General features: G+C 31.1%; 1 protein-coding gene and 1 pseudogene across 1 annotated transcript; both read right to left on the bottom strand.

Moving 5' to 3' along the window:
- Window positions 1–3,088: 3,088 nt before the first annotated feature.
- Window positions 3,089–5,882, bottom strand: LOC113865065 (high mobility group B protein 9). Its single transcript, XM_027499420.1, has 6 exons — window positions 5,226–5,882; window positions 5,007–5,085; window positions 4,754–4,919; window positions 4,562–4,660; window positions 3,520–3,890; window positions 3,089–3,381 (listed from the first exon to the last, which is right to left on the bottom strand). The coding sequence occupies exons 1-6, from the start codon at window positions 5,375–5,377 to the stop codon at window positions 3,274–3,276; spliced, it is 975 nt and encodes a 324-aa protein (XP_027355221.1). The 5' UTR covers window positions 5,378–5,882; the 3' UTR covers window positions 3,089–3,273.
- A 3,737-nt stretch (window positions 5,883–9,619) lies between these two features.
- Window positions 9,620–10,937, bottom strand: LOC113865707 (annotated as a pseudogene).
- Window positions 10,938–12,154: the final 1,217 nt, after the last annotated feature.

Consider the following 12,154-nt stretch of genomic DNA (forward strand, 5'->3'; position numbering starts at 1 on the left):
AATATTGTTACGTACACGTGCACTCTATTTTTGAGATGTATGAGATGAAAAATGAGAGAGATAAAAAATAATAATAAATAATATATAAAAAATAATAATTTTTGCAATTATATAAAATAATTACTGTAATTTTTATATATATTTATTATTAACCACGTATTTTTATTTATTTTATACTCATAGCTTCTACTTTTTTATATTAAATAACGTCAATCTTTTATTTATTAATTAAAAAGTATTTATTTCTAAATATACTTAATTATTATTTTATAAAAATAATAATATATTTATTAATAATTATTGAAATATTTGTTATTAAATTATTATTGCATTAGTTACTTGTCGAGATGGAAGAACTTTAAAGGCGCTCTTTCTCTTATGTAAGTAAGCACCGGTGTAGTACAAGTTATTTTTATTTAATTTGAATGAATAATATATAATTTTAAAAATATATTTAAAATAAAAATGGATAAGAAAGAATTTAAATTAAAAATATTATGCCAGGTTTTTTATATCTTTTATTCTCTTTTATATTTTTAAATTATATGTTTATTATTAGATTATTTTATTTATATCAGGACCCAATTTGAAAAATTCTTGCACTATAAAAGAAAATTAGATTTTCATTTGAGTAAAAAATTCAAAACTTTATCTGAGGATAAATTACAAAAATATTTTATCAATCTTTAAAAAAATTTTAACTAAATATTTTTTAATATTGATGGCCTCAATTTATTTAAAAAAAATTGAAGAAAGAACTAATAAAAATGAATACTCGAAGTATTAAACTATATCATATTTGTGCTATTATAGAATATTACTGATAACACTTGTAGTAGTTATTACTGCTATAACAATTTTTAAAATCCTATCTTAAATAAACAATATTCATTAAATAATTTTGTGAATACAAAATATAAAATATATATATATATATATATATATGTATCCTATTTAAAATAAAATATTAAAATACTTAAATATAATTTTCCATTAAATAATTTTGTGAATACAAAATATAAAATAATAATTTATATTGTATGAAGTCCTTTCAATAATTTTACTCAAGCCCACGCTGCATAAAGGGTGTAGTACGGGTCACTTGCACGGCAACGATACACTATTTGGGATCCTCTGGAGTTAAGAAACAATAAGCAGTGGTGATCTAAAAGCGTGTTAATAGAAAATAAAAATTAGTTGGGTTTCTTAAAGTTGCTGAAACCGTAGGATTAAAACTGCATGAAGTGTTGCTAGTTTCTTAGTTGCAGAAAATCCAGATCGCCCACGATGATCTTTTCATAAATCAACGATGCTGATTATGGTTTCGTGTTGAAATTACCAAAATCTCAATTGCTTCAGAAATCTTGTCTTCAACTTAGTGTTAACATGTTAGACATCATTTTTAGTGTTAGTTTTATAAAGGTGAAAGTAATGTTTTGTTATTTTTAATATGTCAGGCATTATTTTTATTGTTGGTATGGAAGGCATCATCTCTTGAACACCTCAAACGTTTTTTCATGTTTCATTTTTTAAAATAACTTTTAAAATTTTTCTATAAAATAAATTTTAAAAACTTAGAAACGAACAAATTTTATTTATGAATATTTATTGCATTAAAAATATAAATAATAAATTTATTATTTTAATTACTTAAAAACATCTAAATTGATATTTTCTATATTTTAATTACAAGAGAATTGAAAAACAAAAATTAAAGTCGGTGGAATAGAGCCCACCGCCGTGCCTATCCAATATATACCCCAAGAACTTGATGTTTTCGTAATACTTAGTTGAGAGTTCCCACATTCGAAGCTCGAGGGGTCTCCGCCAGTTCAAAGGTTGACACCTCACGCTCATGACAAATTTTCTTTTCACGTTCTTTTACGAGATTTTTTAATTTAATGCTTGCGGTGGTGTTTAGAGCGAAACCGGAACTTGACGTTAGTTTCTTGAATTTTTTGGTTTCTTTTATTTTACGATGAACGTTCTGTGAGGAAATTTAAGTTGCAAGATACCAGTGCAAAGGTATGGAAGATGTTGGGGAAATTTACCGCAGGATTTGATTCAAATTGGACGGCAGCTTCTTTCACTTTCTTACCTTAGTCCTTCTTAATTTTTCCTTAAGACAAAGATTATAGTATAAAATTCTGAAATATTGAGTTGTTCTTGTAGAAACTGAAATCTTGACTTTCTTGGACTTCTTAATTAGTATTAGGTTGTTCAAACTCACATTGACTTTCGATTATTTGGAAAAGGATTTATTATTTTCTTAGTTTGCGTAAGCATCAGTAAGAGCCATGGCTGGTTTTTTTTTTAATAGTTTCTCAGCATCATGCAGGATGTAGGTAGTTATGTAAAACACTCAAATATTAATTTCTTTAAATGCCGCTGTAGTATCTCAATATATTTAAAGTAATTAAATAATTTATAGTAAAAATTTATATTTAAAACTATTTTTTATTAAAAAAAATTCATACATACTGTTATGAAACTTTCGAAAATTCTGGTTAAAACGACCGTAACCAGTGTCAAACTGCTTAAATTTCTTGACAAACTGGCTTAACCTCAGTTATTTTGGTGGTTGTTGGTTAAACTTAAACATAACCTTATTTGCCTAAAGCCTATGTCTATAATTTATTACAATTTTTTTTTTGGCTAAATTTATTACAACAATTTTAAAACCTTATTTACTATTGGGATACATCTCTTCTAAAATCTCATTTTTGCATTAAAAATATAAACATTATTCATGCAAGGATGCAGGGCACGCTACTGTTTAATTTTTTAAGAGAAGCAAAATTTAAAATATATTACTTGATAAAAAGAAAGAAGTGAACGGTTATTTTTATATTGATTAAAAAAATATAAAAACATTTAATTAAAATAAATTTAGCTTAAAATATAAATTTTCAATATATTAGTGTTTTTTAAAAACAAGAATAATGTAACATGGTAGATGTTATATTTTGTGGTGCAAGATGAGTGCCAAAAGTGATAAGAAGAAAAGAGAGAAAATAAGATTTAACAAATGATGTGATGTAAAAAACGAAAATTAGAAAAAAACAGTGTAAGAATATAACAATTGTTAAATGATAGTTTGATTGATTAAACTGAATGAAATGGTCTGACAATCGACACTCGTTATCCTAAAAGAAAAACAATTGTCTTGTAGACCTCAGCCAGTGGAGCATTATCCATAACAATATGCATGTAAGAGTCAACACATCCATTCTTTTGCAGCCATAAAGATTGAAGGCTACTTCCAGTGAGATTTTATGGACGTCCAACTTCTGAGGTCTGCCTCAGCTTCATTTTCTCTTTGTACTCTGTCAATTCTCTCTTGTATCTTTCTTTGTCTCTTAAGCCAATGTTCTGGTAAACCTGCAACATTTGGCAACCATCTATAGTCTGCATCCTACTCTAATTAAAACTATCAAGTAAAACTTAGCTGCCAGATAACAACAATGTAAATAATGCAGATGATCGACTAAGAAAAAACAAAATAACCCTTTTTATTACCATTCTTTCTTCAGGGCTAAGACTATTCCATGACTGGCCAATCATTTTCGTAAATTCCCTTTCTCTGTTTGGGTAGAGTGATTTGAGAGAGTAATGCTTTTCAGCAAAGAAGAAGTTATAGCCGCTCCTATTTGGCTTTGGGTAGTTGGGGTCCCACCTTCTTTTGTTTTTCCTCCTACGACCAGAACGGTGAGGTTTGCGTTTGAATGGTACAATGGCATTGCTGTGTTGCGGGATTGATGGAAGCGGATCCGACTGCTCTGGATGGTAAAGCACACCTCTAAGAACTTCTGAGCCCAATTTCACCGACACTAAATAACCACAATCAAATTTCCCCTCTATTGTTCCATTTCCAGAAAGACATGAAGTATCTACGCACATACAACAAACAGTAAAATTCAGCATTAAAAAGCTCTGAGAGAGCATGGAACATTAGTAGATAAGCAACACATTGTATCTGGCTTAAAATGGCAAATGCCAATAGCTGCTTCTGTCAGTCCACCCTTGGCAATAATTAACAATAAACTGAAAAGCTTAATTGGCATTGCATGTAAAGAAATACAAATACCAAAGAATGTAATGTGTGTCTCATTCTCAATGCCAATTTACTTCTTGTTGCTGAGACAAGCATGCTACAAGTTAAACAATTCTCTAGTCTTATAATTATTGATTTTAAATTACAATCACATAGCATCATCAGATTATGTCTTATTTTTCAGTTGAAGCCAACCTTGACAGCATTACAACATATATTTAAGTAGGCATTCAATTAGAACTCCCAGTAAGTTGCGTTGAGTTGTGTGCAAGACATAGATATGCAATAAATAGTATAACTCCACCAATTTTATTTATTAGCCATCAGACATCAGTTTAACATATATAGCACAGCAAGGACACCCACGAACGAAATTGAAATTAATCAACCTACTCCATGAAGATGGCAATTCCAATATAAGTCATCTTTGCAATTTATCGTTTTTCTTTTCCGACCTTTAAAAAAAACAGTTGTATTTTCTGACTTGCGAATTGTTGAATATTATACCTTGATGACGAGATTCAGGAGAATCATTTATGGACTTAGGCGAATATTGGACAATCGCCAATTCAGGTCTCCACGATTGGCTGTTGGCAGAAAATGCATCTGCAGGACAATAAAGTTGGATAAGTGCATTTGAATTTTATTTGGCAATAAACAAAACCAGAAATCTATAGATAGATAGAAAGAGTGAAGTACCTGGTGATGGAGTGTAGAGAGGACCCCGAGCTTTAAAGAAATGAACTTGTTCGTAATGAAAAAGAAGACTGAAGTAATGTTTTCTGAGTACAAAAGAAGCGCTTGTGGTGGTTGCTGAGAACCTGAAAACACTACCAACTTCCCTCCATTTCTTCTCTGCAACCACCTGAACTTGAAAAGGGGGGGGGGGGGTGTGGAGTTACAAAAACATTACTTATTAATATTGAAAAATAGGTGTAGGGATGGAGCCCACCTTCTCGTACCCACTTCTTCTGGTAACCTCCACGTAAAGAACGTGCAAATCCAGTTCCTTCCCTCCAATCACAGGAATCCTTCACAAGTTGGTATGCCCAAAAAGCTCCAACATTTTAGTCTCACAGAAATCACAATCCAAAAAAAAATTAAAAATACTCCGCCCCATAAAATAAAAACCACATTTTTAAAATATTATTGAGAAGAAATAGAAGGTTACATAAATTTGGTGCCCATGACAAAGTGAAAGCGCCTGAGAGTATCCCAGAAGAGAGTAGGGTCCTTGCAGACGTCGTCATGAGGGGCAAGTGGAGCGGGGTAAAGCTTTCCCTCGTCGCCACCGTGGCCCTTGCTCGTAGCCGGCGACGACATTCGGAGCAAAGCGAGAAATGAAATCTACGACTGAGGAAGAAGGAGGGTGGTATTGGTGTGTTTCATAAATGGGAGAGGCAGAGAGATATTTGATGTGAAAAGCGTAAATAGAAAGAAAGGAAGAATGAGAATATCGAGAAGAGAAATTGACAAACGAGAATAGCAATTAAGGGGGGGAATGAGAGTGACCAAAGGTAAGAGAGAACGGGAATTAAAGAAGAGGGATTGCCGCGTGGGAGAGAACGGTTACGCAGCAGAGTTGGCTTTTTCTGCCATTGCGGATGGTGTAAGTACGGTGCAAATTCCTAAGCCTTTTTATTTTATGAGTCTTATCTCAGTGACTGAGGCTGTGTTGATGGTTCTTTCTTTTTCTGTTGTGGGGTTATTGGTAGCCTGACATTGCTCTGTTTCTCACTTGTCTGCGTCCAGCTTCCAAGCGTTGACATGCACTTGTGCTTCTGACTCCTCTGCTCTCCTCTTCAATGCCCCAAACGTATCTTCCCTCTTCATCCAATAATCAAATCATATCCATCATTCATTTACTCCAATTAACTCATTTTGTATTTCAAATATTAAGGCTAAAATTAACTATTTTGTAATATATTGAATAAAAATTTCATTTTATAATTACTATTATTTTTAAAAATAATAACTGTTAAAAAGTTAGAGGTTATATATTAATATTTAAAAAAAACAACTAATTTTAAAGATAGCAGCTTTTGCCAGAATATTCATTTATGTCAAATATTAAAATATAAAAAATGTTAAAAAGGTTAGGACCGTTTATTTTTTAGTTTTTTGGTTAATGTTTTACATGCATTTATAATTAATAAATAAAAAATATCACGAGTGTGTTAAAATTATAATAAAAGTTGTTTTTATTTCAAATATGACAAATAATTTTTAACGTGAATGAAAACAAAACATTATTATTTTTTTAGTTAAAAAGAAACTGTTTTTTTTTTATCATGATAACGATTTCGATAAAAGTCGTACTCATCTCAGTGCTAATAATCTCAACAGTACGTATTACTTGGCCGCAAAACAATTAACAACATTAAAAAAATATATAGATTGCTAAACTATTGATAAAGTTAACTATTTTTCGAACTTCGAATAACAATCTAAACGTAAACTAATAGTTTTTTTTTTTATTTCTAAAATGATGCATGAATTTGTTGGTAAATATTTGGATAGTAAACTTTTTTACAAAAATATTATTTTTGGGCACTATTTAATTTTAGTTCATATTAAGCATGATGCTAAAGAAAATATTAAATATTTTAAAAATGTCAAAATAAGATACTGAGCATGTGAAGAAATAAATATTATCACCAGCACAATTTTTTTATGATTATTTATAAGAGGTAATTTTGTTCAAATTTCGATATTATACAGAAATATCATTTTTGGCAAAAGTTTTAATTGTGATTCGTTACTTTATGAGTGACTATCTTTTCCACTGGATCCATCTGTGATATATTGACGACACATCATCATTAATAAATATGTAATAGCATATTTGAATTTAATAAACAAATTTTAATCATGTAGATTTATTATTATTATTTATTTGAAATTTATTTTTATAATACTTAATTTAAATATTATATTTAATTGTATGTTTAATTAATTAACAGTATAAAATTATATTATAATTAATTTCTTTCAGAATTCTTATTGAATAATATTTTTATAATATCAGTCAAAAAATTAATACAGAATATTTTTTTATTAAAAATATATCAAACTTTATGCAAGTAAATATATTATTATATTTTCGATAAGGATTTTATAACAAGGGATATATTATTTGAAAGGGGTATTTTTGTTTTAAAACTTGACACTATAGGTAGATGTCACTTCTAACAAAGTTTAACTCGTGCTGCGTTTCTTTACAAGTGACAAATTTTCCTCAGCTATATCCAACCTTAATGTATTGAAAACATACTGCCATTAATAGAAATATTATCTTTAATCAATATTTAGATTTATTTACTCAAAGTGTGATCTTTGTGATTATATCAAAATATAATTATTTTTTATAAAAAAGAAGTTTTAGATTATATTATTCTGAAGTTTTAAAAATGACTATCACTTATTAATAAAGAAAAAATTATTATTTTAACTAATTATAATTTAAATATACAAAATTACATCTGTCTTAATTTTGTATAAATATATATATTTTTTTAATAAACATTACTTCTTGAATTCTCTTTAATAACATATATTTTGTCTATAAAAAAATTATTATTTCAAATATACTAATTAAGTATACCATAAATAATAAATTTGATAAAAAAAAATAATATCGTAAAACATATTAAAAACATTACATCATATTATTATTGTTGTTATTATAATATTCTAGCCAATATACTGAGGGTAAGAGTTAATGTTTTAATATATGGTTTTTTTATCCTATAATTTTTTATCATGTTATTCTAAATGTATAATATTGCTGTTGGTATTTGATTGATTTGGTAAAAGAATTTTGTTGTTTGTTTGATTTTGGACAATATTCGTTTAATAATGTTACCAATCAAAAACACTAATAATTATGTATATGAGTAAATTAACTAATTAAGAGGTGGAACTATTGTTTCATATTATTTGATTTGAAAGAAAACGATTGGACACGAATAGATGAAAAATAAAAATTAAAAAGTAATGGGTACCCTAAAAAATTACTCCCATAGGCCATAGATGTTTAACTTTTGTTATACTGCCATTAGAATATCCAGATTTTATCCTCCGGCCCAAACGTATTCATGTGTTTGTCAGTCATCTTATCCGTTTAACAATGTTTCAGCCGTTCATCTATCACCTGCATTGGGTGGTCTGTCACTGCCGACCTGGCAAATGCAAAGATCAAATGATAAATCTTCCTTTTTTTTATCGATTAATTAATTGATGAAATTTTTAACGCATGTTTAAAATTATAATAAATAATTTAATTAATATTAAATATTTAATATTTTAAATATAGTATGCTTATAATATTTTATAATTTTCGAATGAAATCTTATTATATAAAAATTGTTATTTTATGTTATTATATAAAAAAATGTATTAATTATTTATCCGGAATAAAAGCATGCATCTTACGACCGTCACAAAAAATTTCTAACAATAAAATATTATAATTTAAGAATACATTTAAAACAATATTATTACGATAACTTTTATTTTTATATTATTTACTAAATCTCCCATTTGTCAGATATTGGAGTAGCATTTTTGTTATTTAACATTGTATTGAAAGATATACCACCCCATTGTGTATATACATTTTTCTATCTAGACTTTCTATTCATACAATAAACATTTATAATAAATTTTTATAACGATACAGTTATTTTATCTCGCTCTACCGTATCACTTATGTAATCACTTTTTTTTTTAATTTTTCTTTAACTTGTAAATAAAAACACTGTAAAATTATTATAAATTTGGCATTTCACTTCAATTAATTTATCTTAAATCGAGTAAAATTAACTTATCTTATTATAGTACAATGAAATTAGCTCTTCCATAATTTAATCAATCTTATAAATTAATTAAGAACAACTTAAAGGATAAAATTCCAAAAACACTTAATAAAAAACACATTTACTATTTTCTAAAATAAAATAATTTTTGCGTATCCTAAACAATCGCCTTAAAAGTACTTTTCAACATTTGCACATAACTAGTTTATTTGTTTTGTTGCATATAGTTATTTATCTTATGGTGTTTGTGAGGTTCTTATTAACTTGTTTAAAAGTGCTAATATAATTATTTATTGTATGAGCTGTGGAACATCTTTTGGTCCCTGTCCCTTGTTTAGAAGTGTTATCAAGACAACTCTGCTCAGTATCTTTTTATATGGGACACAAAGCAAAGGCCGAGCGAGGCATGGCGTGCTCCTTCAGTAAGATTTTTCAATTTTGCAGCATAAAAAAGGCAGAAGTCTTTTACAATCTGCATATTATGCACGCATTTTCACTACACAGCTGAGAGAGGCTCAGTGCATCAATATATCGTTATCACTTATCATCTAAGGAAATTATGTCAAAAAGACACGCCAAAAAGATTTAACCGAGAAGTCTCAAGTCTAAAACACCACACATTAGAATAATCATCGGAATACCTTGTTCGTCAAGACCAAATTCACCAAGTATTACATAGTCAAACACATTACAAGTTGACAATGAAATACGTTGCTGCATATAACATCAAATAGATCATAAAGGCCACCTAAAAATGGCTTCACGCATTTACATTCAAAGCTCATAGTTCCACACAGGGTAATGCACATTTACATAGCATTTATACAACAAGACAAACTACTTGCTTTCTAATGTCACAAGGCATTTCGCTTAACGAAATTATGAAATCAGCACGGGTTGGGCGAAACCCAAATTGGGAGAGGGCAACGAAGCCTGGAAAATGAATTTGGGGAAAAACACGGCAACGGCTCAATGCTCTGATCTCGTAATCTAAAAATGCCCAAATCATGTTTCCCATAGGCATCATCGTCATTAGACTCCGAATAATCATCAGTGAAATAGATGCAATTCGCACAACACCCAACAAAATCAGACGCAGAAAAAGAAAGCGAAGAATTCCCCCCAACAAACAACGCGCGCTCCCCCAAACTCTCAATTTTTTGCCATTTCAACGAACCCCAATCCATCGAAAAAACCTCGAACCCCACCGTCCTATACACCAAGTTCGATTCATCCCCTGAAAACTCCTGTTCCAGAACCCGAGTCACCAACAACATTTCGTCCCCGGAAAACACCACGTAGTAAATATCACCATAGAATTGCAATGTCGAGGTTTGAATAATCGAGACACGAGGGGGAAAAGAACCCTCAACATCGCACACCGCAATAGCCCCTCCTTTGCTCACCGCAAAAAACAATCCATTGTGATACACAGCATCTTCCCAACAGTACAGCTCTTCTTCGTTCACGGGAACCCAAGAATCACAACCGTTTCTGCAAAATGCCAAATTATTCCGACCAACGATAGCGAACGCGGCGAATTGATCGCTGAGAGAGGACTAGCCGACAGGACAATCTTTCTGAGAAAAGAGTTGCACATCTGCCTCAGATTGAAAGCGTAGATGGTGCCATTAGGGTTTCTAATAAAGTATTCTCGACCCACGTTGGAATAACTGAAACTGGCGACGTTAGGGAAGGTGTGAAGCGGGGGAAGAGAGCGCGTGGCGCGTGTGATGGGGTTTAAGAGGTGAATCTCGGGGGCATGGTGGAGAATGACGAGCCAACCATGAGAGGAACCACAGATTCGGGTGCAATTGGAAGGGTGTGGGAGGTTGAGGTTGAGGAGATGGGTTTTGTTGAGGGAGAGATCGAAGAATGCTCGGGGAGAGAGCATGAGCCATGGAAGTTGCGGAGGGAGATGGAGAGGGGTTTTGGGAACGGAGGATCGCCAACTGCGACACACTGAGACAAATCGGAGGTAATCAGCGTAGATGGTGAAGCTTTTCGAGATTGATTCAACCAGTTCTGGGGGTAGTTCCGTCCAGTCCACGCCCATCCCTCTGAAATTTTCATGTGGCAATCATGGGTGCGGAAAGAACCATGCAATTTTATTATTGGACTATTTCCAGTCTAGTGCTTGCAAGTACTATTTTCCTTTGTTTGTCTAGTACTTGGGGAGTTATTGGGCCAAATTTAAGTGGAACCATTTTCCATATTTTTCTTGTTTTCAACTAGAGAAAGGCAGGCCCAATTTTGTATCAACAAAAATACGTAAAATGAAGCTCTGATCAAAAGTTTGCTTTATGGGCCCAAAGAAAGTTTGTTTTGAAATTGTGTATGTACAAATTTTACATATCAGACGAATAAGGATAAAAACAAATATTTCAACGATACAAGCAGTTAAGAAATGGTGTTTTACGAACTGAATTTTGTTGTCCCTTTTCAAAGTTTGTTGAGAAATTTGGCACCACGATGCAGAATCTCATTGCTGGTTTTTTCTAAACACATGATAATGGATCAGCATCATTGCGTCAGTGACTCCATGGAACTATGCTTTTCACCCAGAGGGAGAGGGTGTCTTTCACATGTTACCTATGATACCAAGTACAGAGTACTTTTGAAATGCCGAGGAGATACTACAAAACTTTATAATCAACCCATTTTCTTAGTGCCCCCTAATCCCTTTTTTTACCCTGCTCCTTGTAATTCATGTCCCTCTAGTTTTATCACTAAGCTATCAACCACGGAACAGTAACCATGCACTCTTAAACCATACAATTGTCTCGTTTGCTCTCGTAAATTAAACAAATATTTAACAAAAAAAATCGCCATGTTCTTGGTACTTACAATAGTTTTTTTTTTTTTGCCTGCGTCGTGTTCACTAATTTGGACCAAACAGTTCCAATTACTGTGTAGCTGGTTACACATGTACCTTTTGACCGAAGAGTTCTTTTTGACCAAACTAAAGGGACGAAGAGTTCTGTTTTTTAAAACTTCAGCGTTGAACATAGACAACTGATGAGTTAACTTGAAACGGGAATGAACTTGAATGGTCATTCTCAAAAGTGTCCTTAGAAGGTAATCTTTTAAATAATGACATAAACTCCTATATCTCCCTCTCCTTCTAGGGGTGGTTAATACTATTGGAACCTTAAATTGTAATGATTAGTGGATTTTGTTTTTGGGGCCTGATGTATTCGGAAGTATTGTGGTAATAATGAGTATCACTAGCATGACACATGGATGGGGGGTTTTGATCCTTTCGTTTTCTTTAAACATAATT

This window comes from Abrus precatorius, unplaced genomic scaffold (assembly GCF_003935025.1).
Source record: "Abrus precatorius isolate BTA unplaced genomic scaffold, Abrus_2018 Scaffold4, whole genome shotgun sequence".
NCBI lineage: Eukaryota > Viridiplantae > Streptophyta > Magnoliopsida > Fabales > Fabaceae > Abrus > Abrus precatorius.

Excerpts from the sequence above, each read along its gene's own strand:
- LOC113865065 (XM_027499420.1), bottom strand. The coding sequence starts at position 5,377 with ATGTCGTCGCCGGCTACGAGCAAGGGCCACGGTGGCGACGAGGGAAAG. Across the intron at positions 4,920-5,006 it reads GAAGAAGTGGGTACGAGAAG|GTGGTTGCAGAGAAGAAATG; the intron begins GTGGGCTCCATC and ends TTTCAAGTTCAG. Across the intron at positions 4,661-4,753 it reads TCTCTACACTCCATCACCAG|ATGCATTTTCTGCCAACAGC; the intron begins GTACTTCACTCT and ends ATTGTCCTGCAG.